At 41.2% G+C, this 22828-nt stretch overlaps 1 protein-coding gene across 1 annotated transcript in view; it reads right to left on the reverse strand.

The window, feature by feature from the left end:
* ADAMTS2 (ADAM metallopeptidase with thrombospondin type 1 motif 2) overlaps positions 1-22828 on the reverse strand; it is a 172984-nt gene that overhangs the window by 34324 nt on the left and 115832 nt on the right. Inside the window, exons 5-7 of the mRNA XM_041482157.1 lie at positions 12633-12716; positions 1834-1990; positions 901-1006 (exon numbers count right to left, since the gene is read on the reverse strand). Of these exons, the coding sequence (XP_041338091.1) occupies positions 901-1006; positions 1834-1990; positions 12633-12716 (347 nt within the window). The remainder of the gene's footprint in view (positions 1-900; positions 1007-1833; positions 1991-12632; positions 12717-22828) is intronic.

Consider the following 22828-nt stretch of genomic DNA (forward strand, 5'->3'; position numbering starts at 1 on the left):
ACCAAATTAACAGATTGGGTCTGAATATGACTTGAGGGATTACAAACTTCCTGCAGTGGTGTCTTTTTTAAAGCCCATGCTGTGTTCTTTTCATTCCTAATTCAAAAATTCTGGAATCAAATACTATCTGAGTCTCAAATAGGTGTCTCTGTCTAACTAAGACATGTTTGTGGAGATTTCAATAAATTCTGGCACTTTATTGTTTAAAAAAAGAGAAAGGGCCTGCTGGCTTTCTTAGGCAAAACAGAATAGATGGAAACTGTTCAGAAAAAGCCTTCTGGTAACTGTTATTCTACCAAAGAGAAAATGGGAAATCAGTGGGAGTTCTCTGGAGGGAAAACAGGAAAACTAAAAAGATCTGGGAAAAACCAAAGGTCTGACAACTGCTGCCCAGGCATAGGTTCAAATCACGTCAACAGGTAAAATTGCATTTTTCATATAAGAAATATAAAACAGTTGTAACTGCAGTGCTTGGCACCTCACTTCTATACTTTATTGTATACTGTATTGTTTCCTTTATCAGCAGTAACATATACAGATTATGGGCTTATTTAGTATGGATTGCTTACAAGCATACTGTGTTCCACTGACTCAGTGAATTCATATTTCTTGATTATGGGCACTTTACATTTCCACCAGGAGACTACAATACATCATTCAACCTAGTCCCACAGCAGCCCTGGAAGATATCTTGGTATTAGTTCTTTTTTCCCATCTGAAAATCCCAAAATATAAAGCTTACTTAAGATCATAAAAAAAGCTTTGTGAGAGCTGAGACCTGAAACCAGAGCTAACCCTAAATATTATTTCTTAACATCAATTGCATCTGTCCAATATCATCAGCATTTTTCTGCACCAAAAGCCATTTAAGGCACAACACAGATGCCCAGTTGTACTCACACATGTCCAGTTTCATGAGCCACCACAAATGCAGATGAAAAACCATCTTCGTGGTTGAGAGTGCAGCTTCGGACAGGATGGCACATCCCAGTGACAGGAGCATAGCCTGTGAGAAACAGCAAGGGTTTCAGAAAATCAACAAGCACAGAAAAAATCAACGTGGTGGGAAGCTCTAGGGTGAGCCCTGTCCTTTGTTATGACACAAGCATAGCTGAAGTGGTCCTCTCAAGACCTCTGCCCCCAAACATTTAACCATGTTCTCCTTCATCTGTGAAACAGGTGAAACCAACCTTGAACAAGTGAAAACTTCCTGGCTCACCAAGAAAATTCTTGTCACCTCTTGGTCTGCCCTGCAATTGCCTCTTCTAAGTGCATAAGACAACAGAGGCAAAGGACACCACGTGCTGCTGCACGGAGGAGCCCAGTACCAGCCCTAAGGGAGCAAAGCCCCAGCCCTGTGCTGACAGCAGTTCTGGCCAACTCAAAATGAATGGGAAAGCTCTGAGATTTCTCCCCTCTGGTGAAAAACCTGATCTCACAGGAGGCAGAGTTCTAAAAAATGGAAAAAGAGGACAGCACTTGGCCCTGCTGTTCCAGACCTCTCCATAACCACATATCTTGCAAATAGTCTGTAACACAGCAACAGCTTTGGAACTTTTTAAACACAAAATCTATTTTTTAATCTTTGGGCATTTCCAGGACTGTTTACATATGTATCCCATTTTCTTTGCTTCAGTAAGAACACAGCAGTGATGTAACAGTGAGAAAGGATCAAATAACAAGTAAAGCAGTTACAACTGAAAATGGCCCAACACAGAGCTCTTGGGGAAAGAAAACACTGAGCACAGCCCAGCAAAAGAGATACAATTAAACTTTACATGACTAGCATGGTTTGGTAATAAATGCAAATGCAAAACAAACCCAGACACACACCTTGCATGCCTGATGGACCAAAATCCTGCCTGGTGAGGAAGATGGCATGGTCGTGATACTCGGCGTGCCCAGTGTCGGGTTTCTGCTGCAGGTAGGCCCAGCGACACACGTTCTCCAGGCTTTGTGAGGGGTTCCCAATCTCTATCAGACTCATAGACTGCAGTCACACGGGGAAAAAAAAAAGACACACCAAGAGTTATTTATTAAAAGCGTGGGCAATTTTTTTCCCAACTTTTTCAGGCACTTGACTGGACATCCCATTTCCATTACAAGTTTGTTCTTAATTAAGAGATACTTACACTTCAGAAACAAATTTTACAGGATCAAGAAAGCAAGAAAATAGCTAAAGTTCATGGTTAGATTGTGATTTCTGCATTTAATGAGATCTAAGACATAACAAAATTTAAAAACAGACAAGTAATAAAAAGATGGGTTTTCAATGACAAAACTGATACTGGGTGGTGCACTTATTTTTCCTATGCCCCCCTGGCATAGAAATCATCTTTAGAAGATGATTTCTAGAAATCTAGAAGAAGATTTCATAGGAATCATCATTTTATCATCTCTTTACCATCACTTCCAGTCTGGATATACAGTTCCTGATGGAGCCCATGTTCCTTTTGGAACCACAACAGTCTCAACCAGGAGAGACTGACCCACTGTGGGGAAGATCAATGCCTAATGGCCAAGAAAAGCCTATCACAACAACTGCAGAGAGCCAGCATCCTGTCCTGTTCATCACTGCTTTTGTCATGAAACGGAGCTGTTTAGTTCGTTCTGTCAGACCTTGGCACACTCCTGGACGCTCTGTTGGTGTAAAACCAAGTGTGCTTTTTCAGCTGTGCTTGACTCATTACTTCCAGAAATGGACTTTCTCAGTGACTGTCTTTAAAATTGCGTTTTCTTTATCCCATTATTCATCTGAAGATCATTCAGAAGGTAGAACACAACTTCCCACTGAGGGATGCCATTCTCCATGTGAACCACAGGTTACATGGGTGGTGAACTGACATGGCTTGGCTGGCTCCAGTGAGCTGATGTGTTAGGTGGGGTGCAAAGAACAGCTTTCTTGAGCAAGGAAGAGAAAGGCATTTTAAAATCCAACTATTACATTTGCCTCTTTTTTTTTTCTTTTCTTTTTTTTCAGTAGTATTTTCTTAGGAGTTCCCAGCTAATTCTGCTGTAATACTGTACACTGCTATGACTTTAGAAAGCTTATTGTATGTGGGATACTGTAAAATGTATGACTAACTGACCTGTCTCAGGACTTCCAGGATTTGTAAGAACTACAGATGTGAACCCTGGCTTTTCATTTGCAAAAATTATATTGCCATGACAACACTGTAATCATAACAAAGCCCACTACAGTTTAGATGCTATACTGTACTGCAAGCATTTGTCATTCCAAAATACTTAACGTAGAGCAAAACTTAGTCTAGGCCAAAAATAAGAGAGAAGTAATACAATTCATGTTTAAATACAGATGTATTTGACGTGTCCTCTAATTGAATGCATGATGGAGTACACAGAGTATTGACTACATGAAAAAGAAAATCCTCAAAGGGTTGTGGAAGAACAACTGGAATTGATAAAAGAAGTGTCTGCCAAACTGAGGTCTGATTTTGGCAAAACTAAGATATTACAATTCTGCAAATGTTCACAAAAACAAATTTATAAACCAAATAGAGGCACAGTTTGGATTCTGATACCACTGTGAAATGAAAAAGTTGTAATATAATCTTGTGCTGGATCACACTGCTTCCAGTCATAATTCCCTTGGAAAATGAACTAATAACTGTATTTAAAATGGTGGGACAGTTGTGGTGCCTTTATTGAATCGTTGTATATTTATAAGAACATACTTAAACAAATTTTGAGTCACTATACAGGGCAAAATCCTGACTCTTCAAGAAAAATCCTAGTCTGTTAAACAGGGTTTGACTGTTGCTGAGGTCTTTAATAACATCCATCAGTGGTAAAACAAAAACAAAAAAGCAAACAAACACAAACTTATCTATGTCACCTTCACTCTTATTTCTCTAAAACAGCACAAAAAAGATAAATTCCTTCAAGGAGCTCAATAAAAGAATCTGACTGCAAGACTCAAAAGCAAAGAATGCTGTAAAATGAAGTTGAGAAGTCTCTAGTTTTCTAGTATTTTCTGATGTTTGCTAATACTTCTTTATTTCATAATGACCTCCTTGTGTACATTCTACCAAATGAAAAATTGCATCATTTAAGACACAATGATCAGAAAACAATGAAAACACACACCCTATCAACATATGCTTTGTTTAAGGGTATCCAATTATTTGAAAAGGAGTCTTGAATTTGCATGATCAGCAAAAAGGCATAGAAAATAAAATGTCAATTATTTGCTAATAACCACTGCTTTATAGCTGTCCTCTGTCATCTCTTCCCTGCCTGCTAAACCAAACCCTTGTCGGTGGAGTCCATCACAAAAGCAGAATATTTGTCTCTGAATGAACCAAGAGAGCAGGTTTCAGCACTGCTCTGATTAACATCGAGTCTGCCAGGGGCCAGAGCAGTGTGGCACAGCAAAGCAGCAGCTCCCGTGGCTCAGGCACTGCCCTGGCATCTGCCATGAGTCAACAACTCTCTTGCTGTATTCTGAGCCCATTCCAAGAGCAAAACCACAGACTCAGTCCAAGAGAACCTCAATGATTACTTATCAAAACACTGATTTTAGAGTTTGTCTTCGAGCAAATGAAGTTGGACCAACTGGTCAGTGTGGAGCATTGTGGGGTTTTTGCATCCAACACAACAGGGAGAAAGAAAAAAACCCCTTTCACATAAAAGGGGAAACTTAGAACACACAAGTCCTATAAAAGATGTTTTAGCTGACCCAACTTTTTTGCCAATGACACAACTTTAACATCATAAAACCGAGCCTTACTGCTCTTTAAGTTGGGAAACAAGACATCCAGTAGGAAGTCAATTATTTTGAGTGTCCATGTGCTATGAATGTAAGTAGCAAGTCTGTAAGTGAGGAGGACTTCAAAGAGTGAGAGGAAAAACTGAATCTGTCTGCTGAGTACTCCAAGTCCACTGAGCACTCAAATCATCTGGTCACTAATCCCTTGTCTTTCCTCACTGTAATGCAGCAGCCTGAAAAGAGAAACCCACTTGATGCCTAGCAAATTTTCACCTGTACACCCACGTTCTGCAGTTTGCCAAAGACTTTCAGATCAGAAAGGCTCCAACAGTGCTAACAGCAAATATTGCATGGCCAGGGAACCACCAGTGAGTCACGCTCACTGTGCTGTGCAACTGCACTGCCTGAGACTGAAGAACCACGAACACCATGGTCCTCTCCTCACAGCAGGCAATGGTATGGCCAGGGAAGGGAATTAGAGGCAGTGTTCCCTCCAAAGAACCTCCAAGGCTCCAGTGGTCTTTGGATCAAAGACTTCCTAAGCCAGGCATGCCATTATATAGAATTTTATCCACTTTTTCCAGCTGCTTTGCCTTTACAGATAAATGCTGCTGTCCTGAAGAAAGGAGCTTAGGAGATCACGGCACCAGGCAGAGCTTGTTAGTTGACAGGGCAGATGTCATATGTTTTACAAGGATGTTGTCCAAAAATTACTATTGTAGAGATATCAGATAACACTTAATAATATTTTCTTTTGGAAGTCAACGTGGGCTTTCACCAGAGCCAAACCCTTTATTAAGTGGACAAAGCAAATGAGAAAGAGGAAAAGAGATGAGCTGTGTGCTGTAATAAGGGCTGAAAGGTAAAATCCCTCTTTGTCACACAGCAAACAGGGGAAGTTGGGGGCCAGCAGGCTGCACATGGAGAAGAGGTGTAGGTGTTACTCTTGGCCAGCAAAGGGCTCACACTGCCAGGAACTCACAGGTCCTGCAGCTGGCTGGGAGCGCCGACCTGGCTGGGAAGGACCTCTTTCCAAGCAGGACAGCAGGCCTGTGGAGAGCATTACTCAGCTGATCAGCAGGAAAACTGCCAATGGAAAGAGAAACTTTCCTTCTCACAGCAAGAAAGGCAAAAAATCTGTGAACTGCTGATGGAAACAGAATGAGATGTTGGCCAAGGAGTGGAAAGGGCTCAGCTGGGAAAACATCTCCCAGGCAAGGAGACACCACAGAGGGTGATGAGGACAGTCTGCCCTACAGAACTAGCTGAGGCCTTTTCTCTGGGAAACTCAACATCTACCAATGCTGCACACTTTCCTTCCTTTTTTTGTTTCCGTCTTCATTTCTTCTCCACTCCCTTCCTTCTTAGATGGAAGCAGAAAAAATAACCAAAAAATAACAACAACAAAAACGTAAATAAAAATAAAAGATGTCTGAGTTGCAACTACCATTCATACAAAGAGGCAAAGCAGAGCAGTAAGAAATGGTTGAAAGCCAGAGAGGTGTCTGACCTTTCTTTGCTCTCTGTCTTATCCTTTTGGAAGTTATCAGTTCTCTTATATAAACACACTGAAGAAGTCATTAATGAAGCTGTGGAAAGTCCTTCAAATACTTGTGGAGATTGTGGGGCAAGGAAGAAATATGTAATTTTTTTTTCTTTAACGATGTCAAAGTTATCTTAGAAGAAAACTGCAGATTTAGTCTATATTCTACCCAAGCCTTTCAAGAATGTTCAAGCTGCCAGCCCATGTGAAAGACACACTGGTGTCACACACGGAATGGCAGCTCCCCTTAAACAAATGTTTTATTTATCTGATATTTGGCATCACTGGATACAACTTCGCAAAGTGATGATGAGCAGGTACCTGGTGATAACAACATAAGAAATTTAAACTGGTCAGAAGCTTGGAACCTTTCCTAACTCATCCATTAGGTGGTGCTCCAAGAGAACCAACGGAGAAGGCTTTGCAGCTCTTCAGTAGCTCCAGGAGAAGCAGAAATATTCTAAACATGACAGGCTTCGAACCATAGTAGGAAAAGTTGGACCACAGCAGTGCACACGTTCAGGAAACAATTTAACATATGATTTTCCCTTCCTGAATGTGTAAAGTCTCTGCAAAACACACTGTTTACATTGCTTCTACTTGGCACTTCTGTTGCTCATTGGATATTGGATTAGAACTTCTATATTCTTCTCTCATCCTGAACCAGACAAACAAAAGATAAATAAATACAATTATTGAACTTCCATGGTAACCAAACTAACAAAAGTAGCTCATTCAGCAAACTGTCATTTTGCATTCAAAGGATTTGTAAATCTTTCTTATGGCAGCAGTTTGTAAACATTTTTCAGTATCTAATTCTGTATAAATGTAAGCAGATCAGGAGTACAAAGTACTGTTTATGCTATCAGCCAGCTCCACATTCTTCAAGGTCCCAACAAAACACACTGGGAAATTATAAACTCTGAGTCTAATATATAAATAAGGGAATTCAACAATTCACCCAGATAAAAAACAGGAGGGGCAGTATCTCTTCTCTTTATCCCCATAAGAAACATATGAAAACAGTGAAAAAATATGAACAGCTGCCAAAATGCTACATCATATGTAGGTCCTGGCCTTGCAACTCAGCCTGTGCAGAGCTGGTTACTGGATATGGCCAAATGCTGGGGTCAACAACTCCATCTTCAGACACATTTGTAAGGCCAGGGCTTGATTCCTGCTGATTCTTTCAGGTCTTCTGCATCTACCAATGTCAGTGGAAAAATAAGATACTCAACTCACATTTGTGACCTAGTACAAGGAGAGGCTGAAGGAGGCTCAGGACGATCTCAAAATATATAAATACCTATTGGGCAGGGAATAAAGATGACAGAGAGTCTTCTCAGTGGTATCCAGAGAAAGGAGAAGAGGCAATGGGCAAGAAAAAAAAAGCCTTTAGGATTGTTACTGAAGTTTTACCATAAAACTTCAAACATTGCAAGGGTTGTCCAGAGAGGTTATGGAGTCTCTGGAAATATGCAAAACCAAGCTGAACAAAGTCCTGAACAATGTGCTCCAGCTGACTTTGCTCTGAGCAGGGCAATTGGACTAGATGATGTCCAGAGGTCCATTCCAAGCACAGCTATTCCATGGCCCTAATGTGCAGCTAACAACATCCTTGCACTGCCAGGCACAGGTGCTCTCAGACAGAGTCTTTGCACCTTCCTGGGAGCGGCAGAGGTAAGTGGAGGTGCTTATCCCTTTCCCTCCAGGGAAACAGCAGGGTCAACAGCAAAATAGTAAGGACAAACACCAGATTTAAGAAATAAACCTGATTTGTGCTTCCAAGTCTGCCTTATGGGAAACAGAGATCAAGAAGAACCTGACTCAACCTGAACCACCACTTCCATCTTGGCTGAACCAAGAACATCTCTCCTGCTTGCATCAAGCTTAGACATGAAAAGGTCAGATGGCAGAGATAAAGAGAGAATCATGCTATGAAAATATCAAAGGTAAAGCCCTGTCCCAAATGAAGGCAGCAGGAGCTCTGCTAATATATCAGACATACAAAATTGAAAAGTCCTTCTCAGTTGATCAGTCCTGTCCTATGAGGTTGCAGGCATCCACCCCACAGCACCTTCTTCCTGAACTGCTACCTAAAAGTCATGCAGGTTTTCTTCCCCCCTCTAAGCTATTTGAGAGGCTCTCTGCAGTGGTAGTCAGGTTCCTCTTTCACTCTGACCAAGCTAACACATGGTCAGAGTCCAACCACTTGTTGTGATGCCGACACTGGTTTACAGCTTATGTGGGTTTTCTCTCCCTGCTGGTTGCATTTCCAGATGCCACGGAGCAGAGCCAGCATCCCTCAGCCCATCCCACCCTGCTCCAGGCTGAATACACTCGGGCTGTGCATGGTGCCAAAGGAGAGCTCGGGGGTGTCCTGCACTGCCACACTCACATTTCCCAAGAAATAACCCTCACAAATCCTCAGGTGGCTGCATTTATTGAAACCTCTGTAGTCTCTGCAAAACTTGTTCCAAGTGTTTTTTCATTAATCACTGTATTAATTACATCCATCCCAGCTAACCTGTGCTTTCCTCTGTGCTGTGCAAGGGCAGCTCATCTGCACACAGAGTCACCATTGTCAGTGGACAGAGCGTGGGGCTGCAGCCAGGAATTTATGAGGTCTTATCCCCAGCCTGCCAGTGGCCTTCCGTGTGGCCTTGGAAAATAACACTTAACATCTTTGTTTTTTTAGCTGTAAAATGGGAATAATAATCTTTATTCATTCACCTCAAAGAGGCGATGAGAGGATTTTATGCAGTGCTCACTATTTAAATGTTTCCAAACAAATTTCAGAATAACCAGTCAGGGTTTTTAAATGCATGCTCAGCTCATCTCTTGCAACCTCCTCTGCACTTGGTGCTCGTGGTTGCTTTCCTTGTTTCCCTGAGTATTCTAGAGCTAGCTGTATTACAGGGCTGTTGCAACCAAAATAGGTCTAAGTGGAATAATTCGCACAAACATTGAATTATATTAATCTCAAATATATCCTCAGTTGCCAAAATTTGGAACCAATCTTCCTACTACTGAAGTCAAAAAGGCAGAAGCGAGCCCGCTCAGCTCTTTCCCATTTGAAGAAAAATGCACTGCATGTATCCTGTTTACTTATTTGCAGTATCCCATCCCATCAAAAAAGCCAGTGATTTTGGAAGTCAATGCCAAGAAAATGCAGAGAACTGCATTGTGGCTTCTGAAGCCAACACAGATATGGAGCTTTGCAGAACACATTTTTCTATCCTAATGATGGAATTGATAATTGAGTGGGCAGCAGGAAGGCACAGCTGAAGCCTTCGCATCAGTCTGTGGTACATAATTTGTAGGAAGTACTAAGAGAAAAGTGGGGAGTCAGGGAAGGGCTGGCAGCTCCTGCAAAGTCCTGCAAATCTGTACCAGCCCAGCCACACTCTGCCTGCTCCCCAAACACACCACCCAGCCAGAGCCCAAGCCCGGTGCTCTTGGCAGGGCTCAACCTGCCACCCCTCAAAGTCCCGAGGTGATAACTCACACAAAGTGCTAATTCAGTAAAACCATGTCAGATCTTTTGAATTTGTCCCTGAAGTAATTTCAGTATGTGATCACTAAGGAATATCTTCCATTTTTCATCTTACCCAGGCAATTAATTCTATTCCTGAAATTACTGAAACTTCTGCACGTACAGTTGCCTGTGTTTGAGAATATTAAAATATAAGTACGTTCGAAAGAGTGGAGTACCTTCAAGCAAGAACCAGTGAAAGGTTGGTTGCTATGCAACTCAAGTATTGTCCATATTATACTTATCAACAGATGACATATTGTATAAAATAATTGTCTGAAAAACCCACAATACAGTAGAAGGCTGCTCAGGGGTGGAGAATTGGCAATAGCTGAGAGTGCTGTCATAAACCTGACGTTGATGGTACATACTTCATCAATTACAGAACAGTAATGTAATTATTATGATTATTTAAATGGCACCCTTGATAATATATATAAATTGCCTGCAGTGAAGCAAATGAATCTGAAGATATTAGCTCCATGCTTTCAAAAGAAATGCTTACTCAAACAAGACTGGGATAACATTTTCATGTTGTGAAGCCAACCACACTGCTTCATTCATGCACTGCCTTAACTTGTACACATACCCTACTTAATACTATGTATTTTGAATATATAGTTACCTAAAAAATGTTAGTCCTTGTGTGTGGGACAGTAAAATATCCAAGGCTTTGTTCTAATTCCTCAGAACAGGTTCAGAAAATAAGAACTATACGCTTCTTCTCTCTGCTTTTCCACTGCTAAAGTATCCCAAACCTTTAAAGAAAAATCTCCTCACCTTCCTAATCCCTGGTACTAGTCCTCTGATCAGGAATTTTAAAAACATGAACAGAAAAGGATGTATTCTTATACAGCCATGGTATGCAGGTTTCTATACCATAAAGCAGAGGAGCTCTGGAATGATAACTTTAATACATGCTTTTTGCTATTTTTAGAAAGCTATAGATTGTCTTTCATATAAACTAGAATCAGATATGGAAATACAAGAGAAATTGTCTTTGGGGAAAGCTTGTGATAGCAGAATTATTCCACTGAAACCAGCAGGACAACTCAGAAGCTATAGCATTGTCCACTGCAGGTTGTGGAAGTAGAATCCAGAAGCAGAATATCCACAAGCAGATTACACAGACCTGCAAATGCTACTTCTGTGATGTGGCCAAAGACCTGCCAAAAAATGATGGCTTCTGTCTTCCGCCTCAGCTCTCCTGTCTAAAGAATATGAAACTGGTAACTTTCAAATTATAAACTGACAAAGCTTTGCTCTTCACAAGAAAACAAAGATCCTTAAGATGGAATGATGACTGCTGTAGCCACTATCTGCCATCTGGAACCTGGCAGAAATAACCAGAGCTCACACTGAGGTAGATCTATAGGGCTAAAGATTAATAATACTGAACACATAACAATTATGAAACACCCATGAACTAAGGACTGCAAAGTGACTAGCCCAGGTACTAATTCTGCTGGCTTCCACCAGTATTGCAACATCAGGTTTGTATGAGATTCATAAGTCAATTTGCAATCAAATTTTTGCCATTACAGCAATTACAAGGATATTTCAACCATTTTGTAATTCAATGTTAACTACACGCTCCATGAACTTTCAATCACAAAATGGCAAATATGACCTTTTTTTACATTTACTTTAGGACATACATCTGATTAAGCTTATCCAAACTGCATAACTATGTCGTCATCATCATCATCATCACTGCAGGAAAAGCAGAGATGGATTGGTGTGTTTTGTTCTCAGATGAGGAACCTCCAACAGAAAAATTTAACCTGTATCCAGGTAATCAGTCTCCTGCAGAGTCCAGACTAAACTTGAGAGCTCCCTCATTTGCACCAGGAAGGAAAATTCTCAGCTGGTATTGAGCAGGATAAGCTGGTGAATGCCAGTGGAGCTTCACCATGTGCACTGGCTCTTTGCCAGCATTCCAGCAACTTCCATGAACAGACATGGATCATCCAGAATCCAGGTTTACTACACGAACATGGAAATCCCAGCACTCCAGTCACAGGAAGGTGCATTAGACATTAACACTCTGCTCTGAGCAGCTGGGCCTGATGCTGCATTGGAGAGCACTAAAATCACATGTCCTTAACCAAAGCAGTTATCAACATACTTGAAATGTCCTGTTCTTGTTCCCATGGAATGACTTGGCACTAGCAGGACACAGGTACTGAACAGATCAATGCTTTTGAAACCCATTTAACATTTTGTCCCTCTTTATCCAAGTTTTGTCTGTGGAGCAACCCCTTCCACAGAAACTGAGAGAAAGAGCACTTGATATTTTTAATTACAGATTTGATCTGCAGAGCTCTTGCCTTCTGGCCCCTATTCCACAGAACACCCATTTAACTTTAAGCACACGTGTAGCTCCCCTGATAATAAGCACAAGTATAAATGAGTTCTTAGAAAGCGGCCGTAGACCTCAGCATCTTGCAGAACTGACCTTGTGTTTACTGTTACTTACATACAGTTGAACCAGAACACAGTTGTGTTTTCTTTAGGAACTAAAATGTTCTCTATGTTTCACGGACTATTCCAAACAAATGTGAAAAGACAGACTGCCAGAGCTAAGCAGTAACTTCAAATGACAAAGGGAAAACCCAGAAGAAATTGAAATTATTTGAAATGTAAAGTGTAAATGATAAACAGATATATATAAAAATGAAAGTTCTTTATATTCACAGACTAGTAAGGATAATATATATGGATTAAAATACAAAACAAATACATGGCCCAAGTAACTGCACTGTTCATAAAAGAATGAAGTCTATAGATATTGATATCATCCGTTTAAATTAACCTTTCCTTACCTTGCCGTAGCTCAGCAGGATTATCCTCACCAAGACAACGTTAATGTGAGCACCCAGGGACTCATCATGATAAATTTCATTAACCTGCAAAAGAGTTCAGTGCTTTAACAATGGTAACTATGAAGGCAGTGATACAGCCAGTACCTTTTATGCTCTGTCATTAGGCCAGACACCACTTTGTGATCATATTTAAAACATGAAAAACTCCACTAATGAGAGAGGGAATGGGTTTTTTTCCAAACTCTGCTGTAATCTCCTAACAGGCCATAATTTAGGGAATCATTTAAAATAAATATAGAGAGAGATAGATATACATATAGATGATATAGACATATAGAGAGACTTGAGATTAACAGGTATATAAGTGCCAGCCCAATTGCACTTGGAGGTATCATGGTGCACCCACACCATGCAGCTGAGCTGACCCACTGGAACCTGGAGCATGGCAATCCAGGCAAAATCCCAAATATTCCTCTGCTGAGCAGGACCATGCATAGGGAAGGGGAAGAGTGAGCAGAGAGACAGGACCTCTCTCCCAAGAGCCATTCACCAGATCAGCTCAGCTGCACCCTGTAACTCTTCCATCTGGGACCCATCATATCACACTCTGCCAAAAGGATGTGGCTCCTCCAAAAAGCTGGTCAGGCACATGAGCTGGCTTTATTGTGTGTCAAAACTCATCAGTGTTAAACTTTGCAAGCAGAACAAAAGCTACAAAATGCCAGCAAGTTAAAATTGTCTTTTTTTTTTTTTTTTTTTTTTTTTTAATACCAGAGCTACATAACTGAACACACACATGGGGAAATCACCCCAGGAACACTGAAAAGAAAACTGTAAATATTTAGAGTACAGAATGAAATGTGGATGAATAACAATTACTTAGGAAACACTGCTACAGGCAAGCTGGGCAAATATTAACTGTTAACGAGGCTGATTTAAGTATTCAGTGATGAAGACTGCATGAGACTTGGCCAAATGGCAGGGGTTTAGCTTTACAAATTAGAAGAGGCAGATGAGATCCCTGCAAGGCAAGTTCCTTCCCTAAAACCTCGTTCCCTTGGTAAAGGTTGCACCAAACTGAACTATTTTGCTGGATGGACCTAGATTTCATTTATTCCTGCAAACTAGATTCATTACTTCAAGGTAATAAATAACTTTCAGGGAATCTTTCATTTTAAACATGGTAAATAATGTCCTGCTACTTCAATCAGCCCCAGTTTTAATGGCCCATATTTTATCTCTTCAAAAACCATTAAAATTAAATACATCAGTGTAGTTTTTGCTAAGCAATCCCCACTGACATTTTATAGTGAATTTTAATTTGTTTCATCAGTATTTTTTGACAGAAGAGCCTTATTTTATGCCTGGTAGACATCCAAATTTTCAACAGTCCTGAGTGTCCTGCTGAACCGCAGCTCCAGGAGGAGGTTCACACCCTGCAGGGCACCTGGGGAACATTCTGGGGGATGCCTGGGATGCAGGCTCATTGCTGGTTGATGTGCAAGCAGATCCTTGGATAAGGATGGTGGATGAGGAGCCCATGGCTATGAGTGGCCTCAGGGGCTTCTGTTTTCCTTGCGGGGTAGAAGGAGCTGATTATGTTCAAATCTGCTTTGTAAACAACCCCTCTGGAAATCAGATCATCTCTTTGCATGTTTAAATAAGACTTTAGAAGACTAACTTTATATTCTGAAATTTTAAAAATGCTCTTATTTTTACTTTGAGGACCATTGCTCAGCACAGATTATAAAGAGATAAGACATAAACACATTTTGCTTTACAAAAATTCTTTCACCCAGGAAAAAGACCCTTGAACACTGTCAAGGGAGGCAGGGATATTGATTTGCCTCCCTCTTTGTGTGATGAGAAGAGAGTACTCACATCAAGGATATGAGGTTGAAATAAGCTGCAAATTACCTGTACATGAAATGAGTATTAAACAAAAACTGCTGTGTATAGAGGACAGTAAACACAGCATGTAAATAAGTATTTAATTAGTTCATAAGGCATAATCCAAATTGGTGCACACCACTCTCTCATTAACTTCCAGAATTTAACCTAAGCCTCTTTTAACAATCGTTGAGTAACCGAACAACTGTATCGCTGTTGTGTGCCAAAGGGAAACTTGGCTTGAAAACATTGATGGAACAGAATTAAAACACTGTTTGACTATTCATGCAAATGACATCTAACAAACAAACTGTGAATGAACAGAAAAGCACAAGCACTGTAAAAAGCTGCTTGGTTCTCTTGGGATCCTGGATTTTCTGCAAGACAGCAAGCCAATTCAAAGCTCTGGGCCTTGGTTTCATTAGTTAGGGTGAGTCCAAGCCCTCTTCACCCAGCATCTTCCTCTGACCTAAACTGTGGTTAGCTAGGAGTGTCTTACTGCTCATGAATAACATGCTGAAATAGATGCTTTTCCTTTTTTTCAGCACAATCTAAATCACACCTATTTGTTTCAGGAGTCTGTTAGAGATACAAGATCTGAGCAAACGTTGTGCTTTCAGAGGTTCATGAAAATGCACACACTGAAAGGCCCAACAGATTCTCAGATTCTCCACATTTCCACCTCTTATTTCAACAGGAAAGCAGAGTCAACCTAATGCAGCTCAATATATAGGGCAGAAGATGACCAACCAGCCTGTGCAATCAGAAAGCTCCAGGCTTGAGAGCAGCTCACAACTTTGAAACTTAGTGTTTGAAAGCAGAGATAGCCAGACAATGGAGATACATGTTCAGATGCCTGTGCAATAAATACACACAGCTCTGGAAAAGACTGCAAGTACTTTTCCAGCACTGCATCTTCACGTACTTCAGCAGGACATCCTGGTTCATATCAACAGAAGAAAAGCCAGAGTCAATCTCCTGTGGTTCTTAGATCAGTAAGTCTAAAATTAAGTTGCTGCATGGGAGAAAAAAAGTACACAGAGACCATCCCATAATCACAGCTCCTGAACTGAAGGCAGTGAATGAATTAAGTCTTGTTAGATGTCCTACAGTGATTCAGCATTTATAGAGGGTGCTGAAGAAAGCTGGGTAAACCTCAAAGAATTCAAAGCACAGTGAAACACTGTAAAGACACTTTCATCAAGCTATTGTAGTTCGCTAACTATTTTGGGATACCTTTGGTTTCTTTTTCTGGGATATTTCAAAGGAAAACATACATTTCTATTTAAAGTTTCTGTGTAGAAATCAGGCTAGCACAGATTGGTGCTACAAAAGAAAAACAAAGAATTTATTTACTTTTTTTTTCATCTGTCCCTCTATGCTAATTTTATAATTCTTCTGCCTTGAGCAAGTTTCAACTCAGCACAGTAAGACAGAATACATAAAAAAGCTAAAGGCAAGGCAAGCACCAGTGAGGTGCCCCATGCTTTGTAAAAGAAGCACTGGAAAGTTTTGATTACTGAGCAAAGCACTGCCTGATCCTAAAAAGGAATTTTGAAGCTCCTGTAACACAAATGGTAATCAACAGCCTAGAGTTCTGCTAGTCTTGGTGCAGAGCAGGTTACCTGCTGATAGAGCTGGCAGGAATTTTAGGCAAAGTCAGGTGGTTCCCTGGATCTCTAATTAAACCAACGCACCATAGGAGAATAATCTGCGTATTTTGGCAAATCATCAGCAAACTCATTCATGCAGTTTGAAGGAGTCCCCAGCCTTGCAGAGTTTGTTATATCTGCTATGCAAAAGGCAGATCATTTCATCACAACACAGCTCCTGGACCACAAACCATCGGGTTCTTCCCGAGGCAGCTCCATGGATTGCTCCTCACGCCTGGGTGAGCGCCACTGCCCCGGGCTCCCGAGCACACACCCCTGCTGGACATTTCACAGCTTCAACCTCGGGCTACATCAGTGTCAAACAGCCCTGACCCAGCACCAGAGGCCATCAGAGGGCACATCTGACCCTTTGGAGAGGGCACAAACCAAGAGTCATCTGGTTTTGCAGCCACCACAGTTTGCTGATCCATCCAAGCTGATTAGCCCACTCTTTGATCACCCAGCATCCTTACACAACTACTGCTGCAGGAGCTACTGATGGCTACGTGCTCCCAGGCAGAGCTGGGACCATGTGTGGATCTCTGCCAGAAAAGCTGGAGAGCATCAGCTCCTTCCCTGTGGGATGGCAGAGCTCCTGGCAAGCCACTGTTAGAGCCCAGCCCGAGATGCAGCTCATTCATCAGCTCATAATTATCTGCAGCAAAGCCTCGGTGCCTGGTGGGCATCCAGTGATTGTCTATTTCTGTAAGAAACGTCTGGTTTGAATTACAGGATAGGAACCAGAAATGTTATGGTGGATACTGAGCACAAACTTCTGTAATCTGACTCTCCCAAAAGCGTTTCCCTCTCACTTTATTTTTCTGTGGTCCCACTTCAAACACCACTGTGCTCTTCGATTTTCATCACCTTCTTTATGCTTTTGAAGATCCCAAATGAGCATTTCTGACATTCCCAAAGCTTTATCTAAATCCCACAGGAATAACATTACATCAGTTCCTCTGGTGGATGTACTATGGTCACACAGAAAGTCATACAGCAAAATCAAGGACTCCTAGTCTCCCTTTCTAGTCCTTACAAGGCATTTCCTCATTTCCTCAGAGAGGAACTCTCTTTTTTTCCTGAATTCTTTATTGAGCATCACAAGGAAAAAAAGAAGAATGAAAGCACTCAACACACATGAAACTTAAAGGTCAAACTGTGATCCCACATTTGGAAAACATCTATCATTCTGCTCAAAACCACATACACCGGGCAGTTTTAGAAGAGCTTGGCAATGTCCATTTTGAACCAGAGATAAGAATCTCACATTTTCTATGCAAATATGAGTCCAAGTCCTGATTTACCTTCCCTGGTGTCAGAGTCAGTAGGTGTTACCAAGTCCAAGTTAGCTGCTTCTGATCAAAATGAAAAACATTCCCCAGCAGATGTGCTGGCAAGGCACTAGGTAGCTTCATGTTACGGGCCTCTATCTCATCTTCAACTGTAACACTGGCTTTAGAAAGGTCATAGACTTTGTTTTCTGACTTCATGACTAATTTATTTTTCTTAGTTCCTCCCGCAGGCTCTTGGAACTTCTCATTCCTGCTCATAAACCACTGCTGTGAGAAGTTTCTCTAAACACTGTAAATTACCTTTGCACCAATGGACTCAGTATTTTTCTGAATTACTGTCTCAAGATCATGTTAATAAAATCAACATCATAAAATAATTAAGCAGACTGATTTATCACTTTACTACAAGGGACAGGGGTGTGGTGTCAAAGTAATAAATATGGTGACCTCTTCAGATTTGAGGGGTTTGGTAAAGAAAACCACCGAGAATTTGAAAGCTGACCCTAATTATCCACACTCCATCACACAAACCACACTGTCACAACTCAGAAGTCCCTGGCTGAAACCTTTGTGCCTAAAGCTCATGTTGGTATTTGGAGTAAAGAAAAAAAATCTATCTTTGAACAGTACCTACCCTCTACCTTGAGGACAGTACAAAAACCTGTGTGCTAGGGCAGCAAGGCACATTCCAGGTACCAATAATGAGCAATGCACACCTAATTGACACTGGCAATAAAATCCCTGTTGAAAATGAGCACAACCTGTAAGAGTTCTGAGAGGGTCTTTCCTGCAGGAGCCCCTGAATGCCCAAGCACAACTACAGCTTCCACTGTAGGGTGGCAATCAAGATAATGAACAAAAATAACCTCATGTAGGCCTCTTCAGACACTGTTCGCACCAGTCACAGCTACTGGTTTGTAATGAACAGTCAAAATGTGGAGTTAACTCACATACATATATTTAAACTTTCAAACAAGCTGTAATTCAGCTACGGACAGCTGAAGTCCCTCAGATGAATAGATCTGGACTTACATTCGTTATTTGTGAAACTTCTTAGAGTTAGTTCAAATTTAAAGTGCCCATATTAAAATAAACTGATTTTAAATAATGAGCATTGGAGCTTATGAATTATTTAATTTTCAAAAATTCAGTCAAATTCTACATTATTGAACTATCCTTGCTGCCTAAAAGAAATGCTTTTTTAGTTTAAAAACCATGATTCTGAAGACAGGGAGCACCATTATTTCAATGTATTCAATCATCACTTTCTTTTTAGCAGCTTGAATTAGACATGCTTTCAGGTTTTTATCCAACTGTCAGTTAGAAACCGATGGCATTTCTGCCCTTTTCTCTCATTAGGGACTTGCTGTTCTGTACCTGCAAATCTTCATCCCTCATCAGGCAGAGATACGAGAGCAGAAATCTCATCTATAATAGTAGTATCATGTACATCCTATTAAAGAGGACAGATAACACATTCAGCAGCGCCTCAGGGCCACAATTTCAAAGACATGTGTAGTGCTGAAAGATGCAGGTGAAAGACTCCAGGGACTTTCCAAAGCCCCCAGCTGCATAACTCTCATTGATTTCAGTTATTCAAATGAAAAGTTGTTTAATGTATTTGTTCTGGAGTTGAAGTTTCACTTGAAGGCTGGGGGATATATAATCCCATGAGCTAATTTTTAATACTGATTCTCACTGATTTCAAAGGCAAGTAAATGACTAAATACTCAGATAAATCTAGCCCAGAGTGAGGCATAATTCTTATTTAGGGTCTATCTCCCTTTGAAATAAGAGCAATTAGGCACTTAGCTACTTTGAGAACATGGGCTTTAGTATCATAAATATTTTGGCCATATATCTATTACATGAATACATATAAATATTTTAATAACAGCCATTTTACAGTAAAGGAATTGAAAATCATTTAAAGATTTTTACCCCAGAAAATTGCTTAATCCTGGAAACTACTTTTAAGAGGGTTATGAAACAGTGAATTTCAGCACCAACAACACCCATTTCAATGGGCGAGCCCTTTAGGTTAGAAAAGCTCTTTAAGATCATTAAGTCCAACCATGAACCCCAGCACTGCCAAGGTCACCACTAAATCACACCCTCCAAGTGCCACATGCAAATATCTTCTAAACACCTCCAGGGATGGTGACTGCATCACTTCCCTGGGCAGCCTGTTCCAATGCTTGACAACCATGAAGAGATTTTTCCAAATATTCAATCTAAGCATCTCCTGGAGCAACCTGAGGCCATGTCCAGAACCCACTGGAGAGCCTTCTAGCCCTCCAACAGATCAACACTCCCATCTACCTTGGTGTCACTGGCACACGAACTGAGGATTCACTCAATTCCCTAATCCAGATCACTGGTATTGAGCACTGCTGGACCTGGGGAATACCACTTTGGACTGGCCACCAGCTGGATTTGGTTCCATTTAGCACCACCTTTTGGATTTGACCACCCAGCCAGTTTTTTATCCTCTGATCAGTGCGCCTATCCAAGCCATTCAGCTCAATGACATCCATTCAGTTCCTTTCTTCTCCTCCCAGAGCATCCTGCAGTGAAAACCTTTTCTTTCCCAAGCAACAAGGTAATTGTACAACACCACTTCTTGCCTTTTCTAGTATTTCCCAAACAATTGTACAAGCAGATACAATTACTGGGGGGTTGAGATGCTTTCTTGCTGAAATTGAATTACCTCCTATGTTCTTGAGTAACTACAGAACTACAAGATTCCACCCAAATATCTCTCCTCTGTGGAAACGCTCCTGCATGCTATAAATACAAAGTTAATTTGTGCAATGTGTGGGCTCACGCTTGGAAATGCAGAGGACTTTGCAGGCCAATATCCTTCCCAGGAAAAAACACAGCATGAAGTGCAAATGAAAATGGTGCAAGCGAGAGGCAGCCGAGGGTCTCCAAAGAGAAAACCATGGCATCTTTTCCAAAGGTGACTGAATGCCCCCATGGTGCTGAGCAGAGAAAAGAGAGGAGGTCAAGAGAAACCAGAGTTTTGTCAGAGGAAATGACTGGAGGATGAAAAAGGGGAGGCATGATGCCGAGCTCACTGCAGTGGAACGGCTGGCGCACAGTCAGACGATACGTGGCTGCAGCCCAACGTGTTAAAAATCCTCTGGCATCTATCACCATTTGTTTGGGAGTGACTTCATTTCCAAACTTTGGGATAAATATTAGCACAGCTATTCAAGATAGCCAGGACACCCAGCCCCTGTTTTTTCTCACTTCATGGCTTTTAGGTGTGGACTGTAACACATCACTTAAGCTGCACAAAACAGATTTTACTGAATTTACAGTCATTGCACTGGGCTTGGAAAAAAATATATTGTTTTGATTGGGTTGGTGGTAGGGTTCCACCCAAGATCCCTGGGAAAAGTTAGTTAAGGACAACTGCTCACACCATCACACACAAAGAGATCAAGCACAGTGGGAGAAGCAGCCATGCTGGGAGTTGCTTCTGGGAAAGTAATGTCTTGCCACAGGAGGGACAATTCACCTAAGATTTATTTCATTTTTGGAACCTCAGAAATTCAACTATTTGGTGACCTGTTTTATCTCCAGTAAATATCTTCACTATTATTTTATTTTGTTACCATGCATTCTTGATTTTATGCTTACTATCTAGCTACCATACAAAGCTAATTGATTCTATGCCTTGTTACCACAGGAAGGTAATTGATTACATCCTAAATCCAGCAGGGTACACACCATCTGATGGTTATGAGAGGATCTCCAATTAGATTTAAAAATACAGCTGGAATTGTTTGTAGCTGTCTTCTTTTTCAGTGACCTTGGACCTACACATCTCATCAGAGACACGCTGCGTACATGTGACCCCTAACAGCCAGGGACCCCAAGGCCTTTTAGAGTGGGCTCATTTTCTAAACAAAAACCCCCAACCACTCAGAGGTAGAAGAGAAGGCAATGGGGGAGTCACTGCGAATCTCAGGAAAGGAGACCAAAGCCATGTTCTACACAGAATTACACCTTGCACCCATCCAGCAGTGAGGGCAAGAGCCGGAGTTCCCTGTTGAGAGGAAGGAGAGTTCTGCATTGTGCTGTCCTTGGCACAGTGCAGGTCCCCAGCACCACCATCTGCAGTAACAAACCCCTCCTGCCTCTCTGTGCTGGAGCTGAAGACAGGACTGGTTACCATCACCGCCCCTCTGCTGAAACCCAGACTCTAGAAACCAGCTGAGTTTTGAGGGAAAGAACAGGACAATGATGACTGCCAGCAACTATCCAGAGCCTTTCAAGAGGCCTTGGGGATTTCAAGCAGCTCCTCGAGTTTGGGCACAAGGCATGGGACACATCCTCAGTCCCCAAAAGACATGTTTCTACCTCAGAGCTCTCAACAGAACAATTGCTGCCTATGCCAAGAGCTGCTGTGCCCTGTGGGGATGGTTACACAGGCTGCACTTTCTAAACCACTTGCAGAGACAGGCTGCTGAAGAGTTGTTATTTCTTGCAATTTGTGTCTTGGTTTGGCTTGCTAAAATTAGGAAAAAGTATATTCCAGAGCTGGAACATTTATGGCTTCTTTACCATTACTGTATATTTTAATTCTTAAAAATAGATTTAAGTGACATGATAAGTAAAGAGTCCTGTTTAATCTATTTTGGCCTGTTTGCCACATTCCTGGTTTGGCCTGTTTGACTTGTTAATTTAGAGATGCATAAAACCATCTGTTTCACTGTAGACTTTGTTTTAAGCCTCAGAGGAAACAAACCACACAAATAAATTAAATTCACTATGTCATTTCTGTTAGAATATATGCATTTACAGCCATCAGAGCAGACACCAAGTACCCCATAACTCTAATGTCAGAGCAGGTTTTTAACTATTTAGAATGCTGTTATAAAAAGTCATAACTGAATTTATATCACACAAGGGATTTTCTTAAATTGTATTCCACCTCTCATTTAAAATGAAAAACAGGGATATTCTGCACATTGCTAAAAGAACGTAATAAAGAAAGAAAAAACCCAAGCTTCATAATTAAAAAAATACATCTTGGAAAAATTACATCCCAGACAAATCTACCTAATAGCCTGGATTTCTGCCTCTGTGGTTTGCAAAGTGAAAGGAGTCATCCACAGGCTCATCCTCTTGACACAACTGTAAACTTCAGCAGTCAGACTCCATTTGTCAAAAACAGAGCAGACCTACAATTTTTTACTCAACTCTATTTTACTAAGAATACACATTCACTGAGGCCAAAGCTTTTCCAGAAGCATATTTTATTGAGAAAAGACTCCTGTTCCAGACGAGAAGGAGAAGGAAGAAAGTCACCCCCAAATGAGTTGCCTATGAGGGGGGCTACCACTTACTT

The sequence above is a fragment of the Pyrgilauda ruficollis genome, unplaced genomic scaffold, assembly GCF_017590135.1.
Source record: "Pyrgilauda ruficollis isolate IOZ18807 unplaced genomic scaffold, ASM1759013v1 scaffold57, whole genome shotgun sequence".
Lineage (NCBI taxonomy): Eukaryota > Metazoa > Chordata > Aves > Passeriformes > Passeridae > Pyrgilauda > Pyrgilauda ruficollis.